This window comes from Acanthopagrus latus, chromosome 12, assembly GCF_904848185.1.
Source record: "Acanthopagrus latus isolate v.2019 chromosome 12, fAcaLat1.1, whole genome shotgun sequence".
NCBI classification, from domain to species: Eukaryota; Metazoa; Chordata; class Actinopteri; order Spariformes; family Sparidae; genus Acanthopagrus; species Acanthopagrus latus.
In genome coordinates, this window is record NC_051050.1 from 16,372,504 (window position 1) to 16,393,349 (window position 20,846).

A 20,846-nucleotide genomic window follows, 5' to 3' on the forward strand; every position below is an offset into this window, starting at 1 on the left:
ATCTACAAAAATAGTTAAAATAAATGAAATACAATGGATTCAACCAGCATAAAATCAGTCAGCATCGAAGTAAAAACTGAGAGATAATGGAGACTGCATGTCTTCCACACAGTTGATCTATAGATGAGATTTATAGATATAGATAGGGGTATATAAATATAAGTCCAGGTTAAGTAAGGGAATACACAGTAAAAAATAAATAAATAAATCAAAGGTAATACAAATATAAAGAAAAAAAATATATAAAGGTATGATTAAGTAAAAACCTTGATATTGAAAGCTTAGCACCATGTTTAAGAGCCCACTGTTTAAGTGCAATAGCAGTTAATTAAATTGGCCACCATCAAGTTTTTCGCTTTCATGTATCATTAAGATGTGAATGTTGGTTGCACAATGTGATGGCCATGGAATAATAACACCATCGGCATTTAGATTGCCTTCTCTTCAAACCTCACTTTCACCACGCAACTCTGCCTGCCACCACGAAGCCTCCCAGGAAAATGGAAGCTGACTGGCTGGTTCCGTGAGGCTGGCAGCCTGTCACCATTTCTATCTGCCTCCACGTTTCCATTATAAACCAAATGAATGAATAAACTTATGGTTTGTCCTGAAGTGCTGTTAGTTGCGACTCTAAAGAAAACAGGAACTATCCATTTCACTTTGCAACACCAACAAGGGGGGGAAAGATGTTGTTTACCACTAAATTAAAATTATATTCATGTCATAGTGTGTCAGTGTTGAAAAACAAAGCTTCATTCAGTTTTTTCCTTTGTAAACTTGGTGCTGCATTCTAGACCAGTTAAAGGGTTCTAGCATGTAGGGGGCAGACATGAGTGTGAGTGACTGTTTGGAAGCTATGAATTATGGAAATATTTTTTAATTCGAAAGAAATTTGCACAGACTGTTCGCAAATTAAAATTAATAGGCTTTTTTTTCACTGAGGACATTTAGACATTCACAAAAAGCAATCAAGTCGCAGGTCCACTGTGAAAAAAAAAGGTGTATCCAAAAAAATGCCATTGCCAGTGGAATTAACACAATTCATACCAGGTAATACATTCATAGAAAAGATTATTAATTTGAACGTAATGTTTCTCACAAAACCTGCAAGAGCAGTGAAAGGAGGGTCATGGGGTTGAGAATGGAAGTAAACAGGTTGTAAAAGAATGAAAATGGAAGTGGTGCAGGTGCATTCATTCATCTGAAGGTGTGTCCATGAATCATGAAAATAGAGATGAACCTAGGTTCAGCTGAAAATTTAGAATAATTAGCGTTGCCTTTTGTTTTTGTCTCGTCGCTTTCAGTGAAAAGTTGTTCATCTGCCCGCGATTCTCTGTTTAGACGCTTTGACATCATGTACACAGCCTGTTACAACCACTTCTTGGCAGGCCTAATTGATTTCATGACAGTGTGTCGGATGAAATTGAGAGTAAATTTGTCAAAATACAGGGTGGGAATTTCACGACAGCCATGGCCGCCGTTGCCCCACACATTGGCTTTGATGCCCATGAAAAAAATCATCATACGGCCACAATGGCCTTTGTGCCCCTGGCTCTGTCCAAGTTCCATGCAAAAAGCGCCAGTGCAGCGTAGTGGGCTTGCCTTGAATTACAGCCATGCAAGTGCACAGCAGTCTCTGTTCCAGAAAAGAATTTCAGTGAGTTTGTGGTTCGCGCAGGTGGAGTCTCATCATCACATCAATGATCTCACGGGAAAGCCTCAGCCTCTCAATATGTCAAAATGGAAGAATGACACTTTCAGCACAGGTAAGCAAGCGAGCTTAGCCGGTTTTGATATGATACGAAACTGACTTGTGTGGTAGGATCTGACTGGAATTTATCGGTATTTACCATTTTGTTATCTAAAACCAACTGGCTAACGACACACTTGTCTGTGTCATGCTGAACTGGCAAGCTAGCTACTTAGGATAACAAACATCTCCTCAGGGGAAAAAAGGATAGCTAAAACTGTGACTGTAGTTAGTATTTTTCCTGGTAAGCAATTTTGATATTACAGCCTACATGACGGAATTATGTGGTGTTAGGTTGAACTAAAAATCTATGTTTAAGAAGCACTATTTGGTAGGATTATTAACCAATTTGTAATCAAAAAACATCTTGCTGATGTTAGTGCTACACTTGTCTGTGTCATGTTAATTCACTAGCAATAGCTAGCGAGCTAGTGCTAGTTATGATAGAATCTCTCCTCATGGGGAAAAAAAGTCGGCAGCTAGAGCTAGCTGTCAGTTACTGCCTGAGGCTGTGAATTAATTTAGCCCTTTCTTGCCACTCAAAATAACTAATAGCAACTAGTTGACCAAATTAAATTCTGGATAACTTGTCCAGTTATCATCCACTCACTCACTCAGTCTCCTTTCTCACTCTCTCACATTCTCTCTCTCGCTCTCTCTCTCTCTCTCTCTCTCTCTCTCTCTCTCACACTCACTCACTCACTCACTCACACACACACTTTAATTCTTCTTCTTCTTTTTAATTCTTTTGTAAGAAGAGTTTTTCAATGTACTATTAACTTGATATTGATGTATTTATGTAAGATTTAATACATAATTGCTTTCAAGTAGCAATTCCTTTGAAAGATGTACTTTAAAAAAATGTTTTCTAATTTAACAATAACTTGATATTGGTAAGTGAAGTGAAGGCCAAATGGCCTTGCCCCTAAAATGACAAAATTACAACCCTGGTGCGATGTATAAGAACTGATGACTAGTTGATTAAATACTCAAACCAGCATAGCAGCATAGAAAGAGTTCTAGCTAGCTGCCATGAGCTAATTAGCTCAGTTAGCCTGCAACTAGCGGTCCACACCGGGAGCTTGGAGGACAGATGGACTGTTAATAACACTGCTAGGAAGCTTCCAACTGGGAACGAACTGTGGCTAGCTGGTTAGCATGCTAGTTCAGATTTCAAACTTCAGTGTCACTTTTGAAAGAGATACAAACCAAAAAATAGAAAATAAAACCTTAGAAACAAGGGTGGTTTTCGTTTGTAATTTTCAAGTCATCTTTGTATATTTCTTCTGCATACCAATGACAGTGTCTTCCACAACCCTTCAAATAAAGTGTCACCAAAACTGTTTTGAGGATGTGAGAGGGGAAGGTGGGGCTGCAAGCCGGAGTGCCGAGAGGGTTCGAAAGAACACGGAGGTGGATAGAAACGAGGAGACAGAAATAGACAAGGTAGTGGGATGTGCTAGGTAGAGGTGAGGCAGGAAAAGTCAGTCGGCAACAGAATAGGTGTGAAGCCTGACACTTGACGACTGAGAAGTTGGAATTCGGGGAGAAAGTTGAGGGGTGAAGTGACGAGAAACAGACCAGGAGAGGAGGAGAGAGCTGTAAGAACACAGCCAGGAGTATTCACAATAAGACAACAAGAAGAGGTGCGATATTTGACAACCGAAAAGGTGAGGTGACGTTACCAAATACTTCTCCTTTTTTTTTTTTTTTTTTTTGACATGCAAGCAGAGAAAGAGGATGGTCGAGACCCAGCGTCCCCACTGATCACTGCCTGACCAGCTTTCTACTCCACCTGCTAACAGTTAGTAATTGCTTGCTTTGAAAAATACTGACTCTCCTCACAGCATCCCATCAGCAAGAACTACTGTTATATACCAAGAGGCACATCAATATGTTAGCTGGAGCGCTGCCTTCACCAGACTGGTGTGACATTTGAAGATCATGACCTCCAAAGCCAGACTTCTTGTCTGAAAAGTCTGTATTTTCTGAGTCACTGCATCAGTACAAGTAGCTCCAAGGCTTCCTGTAAAAAAAGCCTTTGATCAGATGGGTGGCCAAACACTGTGAGAGAACATGACATATGGATCATCTGGACAGCATAGAGTCCTTTTCTGATTATCGGTATTGGTGCTCATAAAATAATCTGAAAATGCAATCCTTTCATTTTGATGCAGCATTCTCTCTCTACCTGTACGTCCCGCCCACGACACAGATTCTTATGTATATCGGTTCCAAATACTTGTTTTCAGTCTCCTTGATCATTAATAACTGCCACCAGTATCAGCTGCTCCCTAATAAGTGAGTCCATGCTTATTTAAAGTGTATTTTATCACACCAAGGGGTCTTAACACAAAGTATGTAACAACAAAATAAGATTAACAAGAGCATCAGAACATTAAACTCTAACAGACTGGTCATCAGGTTTGCCTGCTATAAGTTGTGGAATGCCACTTTAAAGGCCGACATCAGCGGGAAAGGCCTGGTCATGCCACCATTTCGAATGGCAGTACTGTGGGGTGCAATCCATTCGTTTCACTGGAAATGCTCTCACTAGTTGATTTGTTTGCGAAGGGAAAGTAAACACGTGGACATTTTTTTTCAAACATGTTCAACATAGAGTCAACGTTGATGCACTATTTCACGCTGTTCACCAATAGCGAGTCGTCTTGAAAGTGTCGACCTTTGGGAAACGGGAAGCCAGTGGGACCAAAAACGGATAAAGCTACCGAAGCGGACTGCGCTTCAAAAAAGGTATAGATTGGGGTCATGAGACAGGGGTCCAGGGGTACAAACACAAGGCTTTGGTTATTTCCTCTTGAACTATCTACAACCCCGACAACAAAAAAATGCCGGCAGGGAGTAAATGCCACTTTACATTTACAGAACAGCAGTGACGTGAGTATCCCTTCTGTCAGCGAGAATCATGGATTGCATTTGCTGTGCCACTTTCTAGTGTGACCTCAAGTAATCTCAACAAAAAAAATCCATCTGACAACCACCCAACGGTGAAGATCTGGAAATGTTCCACACTATCCGGCTGAGACACTGCAATATATGATACTTCTTGCTTTTTGTGTCAAACTGCAGTCACGATGCTCAGTGTAGCCACACGTTATACAGCGAAAGACCAAGCAAAAGCCGTCAAACTTACTCACAAAAAGAACATCATCATTCCTATACACATTTGCCATGTATTCACACGTGCTTCCAGGTACATCCACAACCACGTTTCCTAGGTTCAGGTGTTAATAACTTACCATTACTGAGATGTGCAGCAGATGCATGTGTTCATGGAGGACATGGGCAGGCTCCCGGGCTGTGGGCTGCGTCGTCTGGGCCAAGAGCTCCGACTCAGTCATGGACACGTGGAAATATAGTGTCCCATTTTCCAGCCACTGCTGCTTCCAGTGCACCTGAGAGATGTCTTCGCCCGTACCTGACATCTCTGCAGAGCACAAAGAGAGGGGAAAAAAGAGAAACAGTTTGTGAGATCAACATGTAATCCCTGAGAAAAATGCGTCTAAACTGTGTATGAAGTGCACACTTTCCCACACCTTGTTATGTGCATATTTTAAGAGGAAAAAAAACAACAAAAAAACAGAAGATGTAGACCAGAGATCACATCTGACTGTCGGGCTATGCATTTGTATTCAAGTGCAGTGCTCCTGCAAAAAAAAAAAAAAAAAACAACACCGTGCTGCAGCGAGAGGCCTTGAACTCTTGAATAGCTGGACACACATCTTAGGCTGTCATAATGTTATGCATTTGTGCACCAGGTTAAGAATCACTGCCAAGCTACTGCAAATGCTTAGCTGCTCTGATGAAAGCCTTATGTTGACAAGCTTTTTTCACCCTTAGTCAGAGATTTGTCTAAATTCTAAATTCATAAGTGAAAACCATCACAAATGTTCCAGCCATAGCAATCAATACAGCGCTTCAATTATTGACAAAGCAAGTCACGGATGGGGAAAGACTTATTTTTCTGCTAATGATCCATTTATCTACGCTCCTCTCTTCTGTCTGGCAAGAAGACATGGACACAAAAAGTCCACAATTGGACAGACGGTGGATTCATGAAACTCGATTAAGTTCACGTGTCCAAAGCGGTTGTAGAAATGCTGGCTCGCAATTCAGTCTCCCCCTATTATCTCCATAAATCGGCCTACATTTTCTACCAATATAAAACCATTAGCTCCAGGCCAGCGCTGGCAGTAAGAATCAAACATCAAAGGAAAGCTGCAAACATTTAAAAGAAAAAGGAGAGAGCGAAAATGTGCAAAAAAGAAAAAAACAAAACCCAATTGCAATTTATGGGGCGAGGGGCGAAGGGAGATGGAAAAAAAAGCAGTGGGACCGCTAGTTTATCTCGATGTGGATCACAGCACAAGAATCTAATGCTATCAAGTGGGAGTGGTTGCTCAGTAGAGGAGTACTGAGAAGCCTCAGGGAGCCTCAGATTGCGAGGCTCGATACTGTATTTGTCATGTGGCTGGGTGACAAGGCCATAGACATCTGCTGACATCCCCTATCAGCGGCAGGTAGCAAATGACAAATGGCTTTCGGTGCAGCTGGTTATTAACCCACTGACTCTGGGTCAGAGGACATGGACAGCGGGGGAGGGTTATGTGAGCCATGCTCAACAGTGCCGTGGCCTCTCAGCTGCAAAGTGGGAGCACGCTGACCAACCAGAGAGAACTCATTAGGTAAGCTATATAGGCTTCATATCACAACAAGTAGGCAACATTACTTTAATATGGGCAAGATTACTTCAATATGGGAACATGCTGAACATTTATTTTCCTTAGGCTGATGATTTTTTTTACTGTCGTAAGAAGAAATCCCAGGTTTCTGTAACTGAATTAGCAGATGTTACATTATATCAGATGACCAGCTAACCCCAGCTTAGCGACAAGCAAAGCTATTCGCCAATCAGGAAAACTCTGTCACACAGAGTTGAGGCGGGGCAGCCAGAAGACATCAGAGGGAATACCAGAAAACATTTTCCCTGTAAGATATGATCCAGAGTCAGCGACACAGCCGGTGGTGTGTGATATGGTGCCATAAAGCGTGAAACACCATCCCGGGGAGAGCCTACCCGCCAACCCAAGTTACATAGTGCAAGCAGAAGTGAACGGGAGAGATTGAAACAGACACCATTCACCTTAGCGCAAATCAGTGTACCGTCAACATTACTTATGATAGTGCTTTAATTAATTAATTAATTAGGCAGTAAAATGTTAAAATAACGGCACCAAGTCCCATCCACGGTGGTGTCTCCAAATTGTCTCCCAAACAGTCCCAAAGTCAAAGACATTACATTTACAACTTCTATAAAATGCAGGTCTCTCTGTTAGTAGACAAAAAATGTCCCCACCCTGTGACAGCAGCTGCTTTCGAGGGGGATGGTGCTTGTTTGACTATATGATTAATCAATCATTTTCTGAATATTTTCAAATTGTTGATTATTTCAGCATTAAGACACGAGTCTGCATTCAGTTAAATCTAGCGATACACCCTGTGAGAGTAAACTTGAAGCGCCCTCCCTCGCGCACAGTCATTGTGAAGTGTTCTACACTTTTGCTGACCGCAGCTTATGATAAAATTTTGTGGAGTGTGAAATTCTTAAATGCCATAACTGCTGGCTATTCAACTCTTTATGTTTAATCCGGGGGCTGACACAGTGCTCGACCTTTCACCTTGACGAGCGCCAAAGTCTTTGTCTGCTGGGGCCGACGGTGAGGCGCCTGCCGCCATCTGTTACTGTTTTAAACACAGCTCATCAGGCCCCTGTCAAATTTTACCTTGGAACTTAGCTCACAACTTGGTGTGCATTTAAGACGGCTTTAAATAACTCTGATTATGCACGACACTGACACTTAAGTTTTGATCCAAATTAAAAGTGATCCTCGTGTGAGAAACGGAGAGACGGTTTGTTGCAGTAACAAAAGAAAATCACATGCAAGATGGACGGACAGTAATACAGTTTCTACCGCTGTTGCCTACCTTTGTGCAATTGTTATGTAGATGAGGAAGCTCGGTAAGCATGCTATTTAAAGACAAAAGGATTGAGCGTGTGTGTGTGTGTGTGTGTGTGTGTGTGTGTGTGTGTGTGTGTGTGTGTCCTTGTCTTTTGTGCTATGAGGCTTGTCATTGGGCACCTAGCCAGACGTTACTGGGATATAGGTGTATGCCCTCAAGGTCTGCTTGTAATTCATTAGGAGGAACATTATTAATGTGTATATGCGCATGGCTGTGAGTGCACGTGTCTACTGTATGTGTGTGACCAAAGCCGGCATGCTCCCAGCAAGGGTGTCAGTGGATGCAGTGTCAAGGACGACCCAAAGGAACACTACAGTGAACAGTTCATAGACCAAGGGAAAAAAAAAAATATCTCCATTAAGTGTATTGATCACAGACTAGGGTGACACATAGTGATTCTTGGATCCTTACCGGGTATAACGGCTCACTTGAAGGCACGTGTCTTTTCCTTTTGCGCTATCAGCACTGTGAAGCTCCGTGGACATTACAGCAAAGATGTTGTTGTCATGATTTGGAGTTGCTGTGTGGGTTTACTTTGCCTGTGTGTTTCAGCGGCTGAGCTTGGTTTTCCTGGAGGGCTGGAGCTCCCATCTCACACACCTGCAACGCATCTAATCAGCAACTCCAGCTTAAACACCCCTGGTCTGCTCCGCTCTTGTTGCCAGACTGGCTTTGACTCCACCGAGGGGATTGCTCGTGTCTTTTCGACAACCCTTGTATTTATTTTCCTCCCCTGACTTTACCTCGATTCTCGGCCACCTCTCCAGCGTGGGTTACCTCTGAGCCTTGTCTCCACAAGACACCCAGCCTCAACTCACCCCCGTCACCAGCTTCAACTACACCTTGGACCTTCAGTGTCTTCCCCCCACCAGTATCTTGTCTCTTACCCTACCACAACTGAGTTAAACACCCGCTACTACACCAGCTAGACCCACAGCCTGCGTCTACTCCGAGTGTGATCCCGAGCCAGCGACTGCAACCTCTACACTGCACTACTGTTGTTCAAGTTCATTAAAACCTGTTACAATCTGGTTGTCCACTCCGGGGTCCTGCAACAAACATCCACTGATGTTAACAATTGTGACATCATTTAAAAAAGGTGGGAGAATGCCTTTGCCAAATCATCAATGTTTCTGAATCTATAAGGAAGAACGCAGCTGGGCACACCGTTTGGACTCCAAACTTAAAATATGGTGTACGCTTTGCATTCCTGCTGAACATTTCCTATGCAGAACGATTAATTAAAATTCATGTTCCACCTAGCAAGCAGCCATTGATGATGGTACAGCTCTCAGCAGTAGCCATTTTCCAACAACTTCTCAGTGTTGCGTTTCATCTGCTGAACAGTAGAGGGAAGAGCTTTAAGCAAACAGATATGTCAGGGAAATAATCACCTACACTGCTACAGAGAAACGGACAAAATTCAAAGTATAAACAGGACAATACCTCGCTGGTCACAACTACCGTGGTTATTTTTTCCTTTTTTATTTACCCTCATGTGTCATGTTGCGTTGTTTTCCCTTCCCCTGATTACTTTCACCTGTCCCTGATTATCCTCCTGTGTGTCTGGTCCATGTGATTTCCGTCTCTCTTGTGTTTTCTCGCCGTGTTCCCTCGTCACCTGTGTTCAATCAGTTATCCGTCCCTGTGTATTTAAGTCCCCATCTTCCTGGCTCTCTTTGTAAGTTTGTCTGTTTATGTATTTCCCACCTCAGTCCCCTTGTTCCTTGTGTTCCTTTCTCTGTTCCCAGTGCTTTCTTTTATTTTTTCTTTTGTATTTCTTTAGTTCCTCAATGTGCCCCTGCCTGCTTCTGTGTTTTTGTTTTTTTTGCCCTCACCTTTTTTTTGTGTGTGTTTCTTGCATTCTGTTTTTTTGGATTGCTGTGCTCGGACTCCAGCTTTGTTATTGGAGCTCCCCTTTTGTTGCTTTCAACCAGCCACGTCCAGTCTTGTGTTTTGGTGAACGCAACACGCGTCATTATCAGCCTGCACAGAAATGAGCTGAAGTAGACTGATGTACTAAATGAAGGAATCGACAAAAAATTCATGATGACCTTTTGATGATGGGTGTCTGCTGCCAGACAAGCATGAATGTAAAGTGTCCGGCATGTAATCTGCCGTGATTGAACTTGAAAGTATAAGTTCAATGGAACAATAAATGACATCCTCAAAAACTCCTGCTGAACGCGTGCTCATTTCAAATATCTCTCCTAGTTGTGCTTCCTTGGTGAGTCATGAATGCTTTCTTTACTGTATGAGTCAATGGTTAAACTGACTTTGCTAACGTTCAGTGTGGTAGCGAAGCAGAAAACACAAAGGAGCATGCTGCAGCATTCCAATTTCATCACTCTTCTCTATTTCCATTTCGCTTGGCTTTGTGGTCAGGTCATTTTGAGACAAGACTCAACAAGAGGAACGGAAAAGGTTGACTAATAGCTGTGCTGTTATCCAGCGTTGCTCCGTCTACAGTGATGCAGCTGAAAAGAAGTGCAATGATTCAAACTTAAACAGATGATTTCAATCATCGACATTTTGGTAGCACCTCTATCATTTTCTATTAGTTAGGGAATGAGTTAAGAAAAAAAACATTGAGGGAGAAAAGTTTGAACAACAAAAAGGACATTTTGGTTTACACCCCTGTCACTTTTCATAAACACTCAGGACAGATACTGTATGTTGAAAGGTTGGCCTGAATCCTTGGTTAAGCCTTCCTTTTCTACGGTTGCTTACGATATGAAATCTATAAAACACTCAATATTAGCAGAACTCATATTACAAGAGCTGGTCACAAGTGCTCATGGTATGTCCTTGTACATTTTTTTTTTTCTCTGTCAGTTTTCTTAAATCTGCCTCGCCAGTGTCTCCCATACATAGGCTCCACTTGGGCGTCCAACCAAGGTAGATAAAATCCGAATTCCACATTTATCACAATCAACCTCGCACACAGACCATCTGCCCTCCAACCCCACCCACCTTGTCACACAGGAATCACGCAATTTTTCTTTCAGTGTTTCCCACACATTTTTTTTTTTTTTTTTTTCCGGTGGTATGCCACAATATCAGCATTGGCCACCACATATTGAATTTCTACTTTTGGAGACAGTGCACCCATCAGTGAATAGCATAATGTAATATACGCCAATACAGTGGATGGCGGTGTGGTTTTTAGTTCTTCGGTAAAACCAACGAAGAAGAAAAGGAGGACTACTTAATGCAGTTGGTTCGACCTCTGCAAAGAGGTTAGGCCTCATCTTCGAGATCAAGCCCCCACAAAGCGCACCAGGCCTTGAAGCCTGGCCAAGCTGTGTAATTACATCATGACGTTATCCAACATTTTGAAAGACTAGTCTGTTAAACAACAATAAAAGCCTCGCAGCCCCCTCGTATTACTGTCACAATACGAGCATCTTGGCCCAATACAATTTGGAGAGTCTAGAAGAGCTGCCCAATCACAGTGTATCCCCCATCCAAGTTAGCTCGTTGCTAAACCGGAAGTTAGAGAAAGTTGCGAGTGCACATCTGCTATGGCAAGTCTGTGTCTGCTGTCCTTTTCAATTTCTCGTCTTTTCTTCATCATTTGCAAGAGCTGGCTCGAAGTCCTGGGTTCAATTTTCAGGTCTTGATGTATTTTTCATATGCTTTAAATTCCACCTTGAGTATGAATGATTTCCACTTAGCACAGCCTCTCAGAGCAGGATATTTTTTGAGACAAGGTTGCCCACAACAACAGAAGGAACATAAAGGAACACAAAGGGGAGACAGCCCTCACCCTTCCTTACTTGCATCCTAAATTCCAAATGAAACTGCAGAAAAGAAGTTTTACTCATAAAGGGAAAAAAAACAACAAAAAAAAACAGCCGTGTGCGTCAATTCAGGAAATTTTCATTGACATTCAATCAGCTGCAGGGGAAGATCAGAGGGGTAAACACAGATCTGTTGGTGGCTTTTACAGATAAATGATGACAAAATGCTGTTTTACAAATGCAGCGTGCCGCCTCCATCAAACCCAAATTACACTCAGTAATTTTAGCAGCTGCACTCTGAAATTAAATGCAGACCACCCTCAACAGCAAAGCATTGTTCACTGAGCTAAGCAAACTGCTGCACTGTTCACCGAACCGATGACAAACATTCAAATGTGCAAATAAAGTGACACTCTTCAGCCCAAAACCAGACGTTTGTGTGCTTCCTGTTGAGCAGATATCCATCACCGTGTTAAGTTTCAGCTTGCTGAGCAGATCTTTTCCAATTGCTGTCTATTGTTTCTTTTCACAGAAGGAGGCCATCTTCCACACCAAATTAATCAGCTGATGGTTGAACAGATCAGTAGATTCCTTCTTTAGCGACCTCTGTCACTATCAGGCCTAGCACATGAATTGCAGCTACTGTTTAACTTGCTCCCATTGCTTTCCCTTATCTCAGAGGCATATATTGACATATACTGAAAAGTATAACGTAACAAATCAAAAATACATGTTAATACACAAAAGGATTCCATATATTTGACAATACATGCAAATATATTGTGATTTTGATTTTACTGATATTATTTATTACTTAAAATGTATTTTGGATGCATTCCTAGATATATTTCAAGACAATTGTTGTTTTTTAAAAGATTCAAACTGCGGTAATTGGTTGCAATATACTTTATCGTGGTCCTGAGATGTAGCTTTGTGATTTCCTGCTCTCACGTTGAAAGTTTATCCGCACGTCATGTTTGACTTTCCACTTCCTGTCTTGGCCTGCTTTCCCGCCCTTTTTTACTGACTCTGCTGTGTTCCATTAGTCACTCCCTGTGTATTAAGCCTGTGTTTTCACCTCACACTTAATAGCTAATTCATCTGTGGTCATTACTGTGTTTCTTGTCTGTTCTCCTGCTCCTGTCTCCCTATCATGTTTTACCTGTGTAATCTGCCTCTGCTACACTGGTTGGTACTTTGTCTCTAGGTTTAAACTACGTTTTTTTTGTTTTGTTTTGAATTTTGCAATTTGGACGCCGGCTGTAGTTGCATTAAAGTTGTTTTGAGTGTTTTTGCTAAATCTTGACAGATCTTCCAATTTATAGAAGATACATGATTTGACATATGTGATCTACACATATGGGGGAAAAAAAAAAAGTCTTATCACTGAAGCCTTTCAACTTGCTAAAGGGAGGTTAGTGGCTTGTATCGGCTTATTGCTGTTCATTGAGTCAATTGGGGGAAAGTAACCACATGAACTGTACTTCTCAGATATTGCTATTATCATAATTAATATGCGAATATGGCAGGGGTAAAGGGTGGGTTTTTTGGCCATAGAGGGCAGAAAGAAGTTGCCGGAATTGTGCAGATAAAGGCCAAATTAGGTGAAATCACTTGATTTTACCGCACACAAAATTGATTGTATGCCGCTGGTTTGCTCATTAAAAGTAAAATCCACCCGAGAACAAAAGACACATTTTCTGTTCCAACATTTCATCATGTGAGTTAGTAGAGATTAGTTGTTCCTTATGCCGGAAGAGGGCAAAGGATGGTAATGATGTCATCCAGAGACAAATTCTAGGGCTGCTCCACTGATCACGACCAATTGGGGAAAAAAAAAAAAAAAAATCCTCTCGCTTTGCTCACTGTGATTTTTTACTGGGATACGGGTACATTTTCTGAATCACAGCTGGAACTCATTTGAATAGAATGTCTCCAAAAATTCTGAGCCCACAGAGTCAAAATCTAATCCTGTGTCAATGGACCATCTCCAAAAACGTATTACCTGAATACATCTTCAATTCAATCCCTAATGCTCTTATTTCCAGCTAGGGAGATGGTAGTCTGTGTTTGGAGATCCTTAGTTTTTGTTCAGAGGGGGATTTTATGATTCTATGAAAGTTATTTGCTTAAAATCATCATGAGGCTGTGTGTTAATAATGATGGTTACTGTACAGCCTGATAGACATCAGCCCCAAATTGTACAAATGCCTGCATTTGAATTCCATGTCCAGGAGCTGACAAACTTACTGTCTACATGCACATACATGCACAGTCTGCCCACCCGCACGGCAAGACATGATCCCAAAAGGTTGACATTCATCAGTTTTAAAGGTGATCATAGCAGTGCAGAGTCAGTGATTGTGCGTGCCTGACAGCTCTGTGACAGTTTGTCAGCTCGGCAACAAGCCCGTGTCATCAACATTTACTATGATGAAAGCTGGCACCCTAAAGGCACTTTGCCGCCTGTCATTACATACGTTGCATAATGCCTCCGTCTTCAACTGACTGCATGCCGGGTCTCATTGCTCACTGACTCCCTATAGCATGGATGACTCGTGACGACACAATGGGCAGATGAATATTCAATAATTCATACGACAGAATGATGATGGACTCATTGGTGTTCAAGCGTCTCCCCCTCAAACCGAAAGCAAGGACGGAAAAGGAGAGGTGAGTATGTAAAAGAGAGGGATGAGCAGACAGAGAGGGGGAGGAGAATTTATCAGCCTGACACTCATCAAAAGTGTTCAAGAATATTAGCATACCTCCTAGACATTTAGACGCTTCCTCAAATGTCTCTTGACAGCTGTGACAATGGCAAATTTAACATGTTTTCACTTTTGAAGTCCACACAACTGTCGGATGTTGACAGATCCTGTTTATCAGTGGCAAAACAAACAGGTTGGAGAAAATGCATCCTTCATTAGATGCTAAATGGTCCTGATGTCACACCCTCCCATTTTCAAAAGGCTAATTGTTCCATTGCCATTCATAATGACCTGATATCTATGACCCGACAGCTATGGAATATTTAGGCAAACGCAGGATGAGCTGAGGCATCCAGGCTTTTCCTTTTCCGTTTCAAGACATGTGCAACTAAATGGCACCTTAATGTCTCATCACTAATGAAATGGCTGCCACTGACATTAAGTTCAATTAAAAAGAACACTATTAAAAATACCTCAAGACCTCATTTTCAGGAATTTTGAGTCTTATCGGTGTGTGTGTGCATGTTTGCTGATACAACATGCTCCACTGCCACATATGGTGGTCGAGTTTGTCAGTTGAGACGCACATTATTTGGTGGATTTCCCTGCTGTGCATTCCAAGCAAAATTGAATTGTTATCAACTGAACTCAGTGAATCCACATCCAATTTGCACCCATGAGGTTCAAGAAAATATTATACAAAAATAAATGTGTAAGTTTGCACTTAAGGCTTGTCTTCAGTTGGGTTAGAAATACTAGCATTAGCTGATTCTAGGGCGTTTGCAATGCCAGCAGACACAGCAGTAAATGCCAACTTTCTACACTGCACAAAAAATGTTGGTGTGGTTACAATTTGCTGTCTGACTACAGTCATTTGTGAAGCTTAGCCCTACTTCTTTCTGCAGTTTTCAATATTTTTGATCAACAAGAGGAAAAGAGCAACATGACTCTTCTGTGATTATTATATGTTTTCCCAAACTGGTAGAAAATAACCTCATCAGTGCAGGAAAACTATGATGAAAAGTCCTTGACATAAAGCATATAAAAAGTCTGGCTTTCGTTTTCCACTTTCAGCCGGCACACATTAACATGATTATATCTGTCAAGCAAGATTTGAAATTGTGATTTTCTCTACAAAATGATTTAAATTCAACAGCTGTTGGCAAACTCCACACCCAAAACTGAGAGCCAATGTTCCTGTTTTTCTGTTAGGATGCATACAATTAACTGCAGTAGTTTTGGTTTTGCATGCAAGCACACTGAAGAACTACACACAAAATGCCTATGGCCTATCATCATTGCCAACATGAGCTGCGTCTCCCTGATCGGTGTGTCGACAGACACATCTGTATCTGATGTTTGATTGTTGTCAGTTCAATTTGAGTTCTGTTCAAATAAAAGCAAAAAGTCTAGTAAACGTTATCCCATCCTGCTTTCTTTGATGTTTCATCTCTGGTTTTAACAAATAGGAATAACCACAAAGGGAGTGGCAGCATAACAATGACTTCAAGTTGTCCATCTTTATATGAGTTCTAATAGTAATCTGATATCAAAAACTGTGAATTCTGTTGGACATGAACACAATAAGCAAACAAAAGATAGCACTTTCAGTATTTCTCTCCTCCGTTAAGACTTTAGACATTACTCTAGATTGCTGTTGTTACACTTCCTATCTCAAACAGCCTTTTAGGATCTTTTTGTTCAATTTTGTTGTTCTAACATCTGTTTGGCTAGATTTGTTTTTTTCCCCTAACTTCTCGAAGTGCTACCCACTCTACAAGTGACTATGATGGCCTTACTGGGCACTAAATTACAGCAGCACATGAATGAAACTAGCCTGCTTCAAGATTTACTTTTATACTGTGTTCTGTGATGAATAAATGCACCTGCTACAACAGCACCGACTCCATGGACCTGTCGTCTAAGTCCGTCTCTGAATTAGTCACTGACAGACTGTCCTGTGCAGTGATTAATGCAGTGTATTCCAAATGAGTATGATTGCTGCTCAGTGTACAACACATGACAAAGCACGGCCATCATAGTTAATATCAGCGGAGTGGGGTGAATAGATGTGAGCCTGTGTGGACAACGCTGTCCTTTGAGTTCTTAGTTGGGTCCTCTGAAAGATTTGCTGCTAACGAGAGGCCCTGCCAGTGCCACTCAGGCCTTATCACTGATGTCCACACCCACGCTAGCTCCCACCATGCTCAATCACAGCGGCAGCTGTTGGACTGCGCACCGACCACCTCCTACAGAAAACCAATCATATTTTCAGAGGCACAGCCAGTGAGCCTCCCAGCATGAAGGAGAAGGTGACTTATGACTTCAGAGCACACAACTAAGGCGTGGCAGTAACAGTATTAGGCAGTCACAGTGAGTGTTTTAAAGAAGGCGGATGTTTCATCCTTTTTTGCCCTCCACAAAAAACATCCCAGAAGTTAAGTCACATCTATAAACTGCATCTTGCTTCTGCAGAAACAGGGGGAAAAATCCACAATTATCATCTTCTTACATATTCACCAACAACAGAAACAAGTGCAAAGGAAGCAATGAATTACCAGATGGCATTTGTTTTATAGATGGACCAACAGACCTCTGGGAACCTGTCGTGTAAATAGAATAAACAAATAGCTGCACACCATTGGTCCCACGGCGGCACAGTGGGACCTGGATTATCTCTCATTAGCAGTGAACACATTCCATTGTGGGTGTCATTGTTCATGTGTCAGTGTTTGTGTATTTGCATGTGCACATGAGCGTATGTACCGTTTGCCCCCATTATGGCTCAAGGTCAGCTAGATTTTAAATAATTTGAATCAATATTTGGGAAAAAAAAAAAAAAAAAACTAAACTACACCCTTGCAGATTTAATTGTGCAATTAAGTTAAAATATAATTTTGTTTCATTTACCCACTAAAAAAACAGTTAAAGTGTAATTTATGTGAGGATCCATAAATGCTTTGTCCCTTGTGCTCTTCAGGATTAGTGAGGCAGAGTGCCAAAAAAAAAAAAAAAAAAAGGAAATCAGGAGCCCTCCCACTCCTAATGTATTTAAAGTGACACATTAACAGGATAAACAGTCCCCTTATCTGCTGAGTGCATAGGCTTCTTCTAAAACACTACAATCCCATTAACGAGACCTATTCTGATTTCACATCTCTCTGACTACAATGTAAGGCCTGTTCACTGTTGGGGTCTGTCTGCCTGTGCCAAAGTGGGAGGCTCGGGTGTAATCGTACACACATTAAGATTTACTAATCCTTTGTTTTGGCCTCTTCAATTGAGACCTTGGTCAAATAAGGAGGGTGGAATGCATCAATGCAGTAGGTTTAAACTGTATTAGAACATTCACAACAACTTGGGCCAAGGGAAGTAAAAATACAAGATGCTTCTGCAAAGATGTAGATATGGCTACCAACAAACAAGGCACATGCCCTCAATATGTTATTTAGAATCTGTTGTTTTTTTTTCTTTTCTGTTAAAGAGGCCATACCATGTTGTCTGGGTTTTGTACATCCTTTAATGTGTAATATGACCTTTTTGTGCATGAAAAACACCCACAAAGTTACAAGCCCAAAGTCAATGCCAAGGGTAGCTATACTTGCCTAGGAAAAAGAAAAAAAATCTACTCCTGAACTGCCTGAAGCACTTTGTTTGTAGTCCAGCCCTTATTTTCTAACTTATCTGTGTCACTGAGTAGCACAGCACCACATCCAGCTAGCGAATAGTGAAAAGTCCTGCTCACCTCTGCCATTGTTTTCCAAAGACAAGGCTGGTACATGCAAAGAATACACAGCTTTTGTTTTACATTCTTAATGGGGGACCACATTATATAGATGTCTTTAATCAGACACTGGGACATATTCCAGCAGTTTTTCTTGCAACAAAACCAGACATTTTTGACTAAAGTTTTTCTGCAACATTTGCAGAAATCCTCATTGCAAACATTTAGCCTGCCAACTGGGCTGGTATCAACTTTACTTTTTGATGGAAATATCCACATAACAACCAGAAACTCAGTTGTCAGTCAGTTTTGAAATGTGTTGAAGTCTAACAGAAAGTGTTTCCTGATTATAATGAATAATAATATAAACAATATTAAATATTGGTTGTAGGGACCCACAGAGGCTATATATAAGGAAACCACTTGACCATGAGCATTCTGAAGTCAAAGAAAGTAAGTTCAAGCTGGATATTGACAAGCCATCATGGCTGTTATCGGTGTGGCAACAAATCAATAAACAAATACTTTATAAAGTTTGGGCCGACCAAAGCTTAGTGGTTGATATAGCTGATGGTCTGCTTTATAAGATGTACCATCCTGGTCATCTCAGTTGCTAGATATTTTCTGCGATCACCCTGCCTTGGTCCTGGTCCAAGGCCAGCAAAAATGGCCTTCACCAACACTAATGGCCTTGTAAAGGCAGACAATAATAGCCTTGCAACAACAGACCATGATGTATTAAGTGTACCCACCTGAAAACAGACTGCTCAAGAATTTATAGTGGGAACTCAAGTGGGACTCTTCTGTGTGGTTGGGGAGGAGGAGAAAATAGCTTGGTCAAGGATTTGATACATAATGGGTCATGCCTGTCAGGGAATTGCCACATGGGATGTTTCCATCCACAACCAGCTTCCGCTTGTTTCAGGCTCCTTTCCCATTCTCTTGCGAGACTTAACCCCTTGGTCATTAACCTCTCCCTGAAATAGCTCCTGGATTAGAAATGAAATCCTGCTTCAGTAATTGCGCATACCATCACTTGTTCCACTGTAACATTTTGACTCAGCTGGCTCTGTTTCTTTCACTGTGCTTTTTTTTTCATCATATCATATTCCTCATGTGACTACAACCTCCTTTTCCAAGGTTTCGAAGTTGCAACTTGTCTGTTCTTGTCCTCATAAAAGGTAATTGGGTGATGCTTCACAATTGTGTTGGCAATCTCAACCCCTTACAGTGATGCCATTCTTCACTGCTAAGATGAGTGGTTTGTGGACCAGGCGGGGGCGATGACCAGATCTGGGTCCATGCTGGCAGAGCCATACCTTAAACTTTCAGCAAAGTCCATAAATGATGACATGGCTCAGCCAGCCATTCAGGTTTTGGCACGAGCCTTGGAATGCTGCTGTGTCCCCCAGGCTATCCTCTTGCCCCATAATGAATTTTGTCACAGTACTGGCAGTGAAATCTTTGCAACAGTAAAGAGAAATCGGTTTGGGACTGTTTTCTTCCTAAGAGGAATTGATCTAGCTTGACATGATGAGCTTGACACCTCGCCAGCTGCTTGCAGGATCCATCTTCCGTCTGGCACACACTTGGTGTTGACATACATGAAATTCTTAATCAGTTTCAGCCAGGAGGCAGATCGTGAGATACTGCTCTCTGGCTCTTTAGCCTGCACCAGCATGGTCACCACAAAACTGCATATTTTAATGATTTCAATGTCGAGCCTGTGACAAAGCATAGGATAGGGAGACAATGTTACTGTTTTAATATGCACGATACACCAATATCAGCACTCCATCTTGGGTAAACTTTTTTAAGAGATGGGCCTGCATTGTATGCTTGGCAGCATTTTTGGTTCACTGCTGGGCCTTTTTGTGCTGAAGCAACATTTTCTTTTTTCAGAACAAAATCACCAAATGGAGGGAAGATCTTCTGTTCATGCCTGAGCAGCCCAGAGCTGTAATATGAGCTATTCAAAGATGTCCCACTGGAAAGTAAGTAAGCATGTGCAAAATGATATTTATTCAAAAATTACAAATTAATGAGGATGGTTTGAACGAATTATGACATTTAAACCACAATTCTTTAGCTGTGTTTACATCTGTAAAGCATTGCCAGCGATTATCATCGAGAATTCATGTTGTTTGGCTTTTAGATCCATGCATCCCTCATTTTTTGCACAATATCCTCAACATAACCCTTCGGATCAATCAAAATGTAGCAACATACAAATCCTCACCCGATGTCATCATCACAGTATATGATTCTTTGGTACCCTTGGTGGCTAGCATTCTGCCATCTAAGATAAAATGTTTTCTGAACCTGGGGAGATCACCATCCTGCCCGACACGGCAGAGTTATTTGCAGCTCTCCCATTATTGTGCAGTTTTTTTATCGGCATGTTTCAGCAATCTTTGCCACAGCTTTCATGATGTGTGGTCATTGCTAGCTACTATGTCTTCTTTGGCTGCTGGCCTCTGCAGCCATCCATAATCTCGCAGTTGATTGATTCATTTCTTTTCAGATGTCTACTTGAAATATTTAAAGGCACTGTGAGGCTTGGAAGTGCGCAATTCATTCTCAATCACTAAATTTTGTGGCGTCAAACATTTACCCGTCCATGTTAACCTTGGATCTGTAGGCTTTTTGTGACCAGTGTGCTCATCCCTCTTATCCCTTCCTATTCCCCCCAGGGGCATGTTTGTTCTCAGTATGTAGCTCAGTGTGGGTTTCCTTTTCTGAACACAAATTATTTTGCTCCAGCTGCCCTGTCCTCATCTCTCCAGCCATCGCTACTTTTCTTTCATCAAGTGAGCAACTACCAGCCATGAACTCTGTAGTGGTACCACTGTAAAAAGCCATAAAAAGGACATAAT

The 20,846-nt window shown here is 41.6% G+C and overlaps 1 protein-coding gene across 3 annotated transcripts in view; it reads right to left on the reverse strand.

The window, feature by feature from the left end:
• The window catches only part of LOC119030205 (myosin light chain 4-like), a 451,755-nt gene that overhangs the window by 241,857 nt on the left and 189,052 nt on the right, over positions 1-20,846 (reverse strand). For all 3 annotated transcript variants that reach the window (XM_037117622.1, XM_037117621.1, XM_037117623.1), the window contains exon 2: positions 5,011-5,198. In XM_037117622.1, coding sequence (XP_036973517.1) covers positions 5,011-5,198 — 188 coding nt within the window. The remainder of the gene's footprint in view (positions 1-5,010; positions 5,199-20,846) is intronic.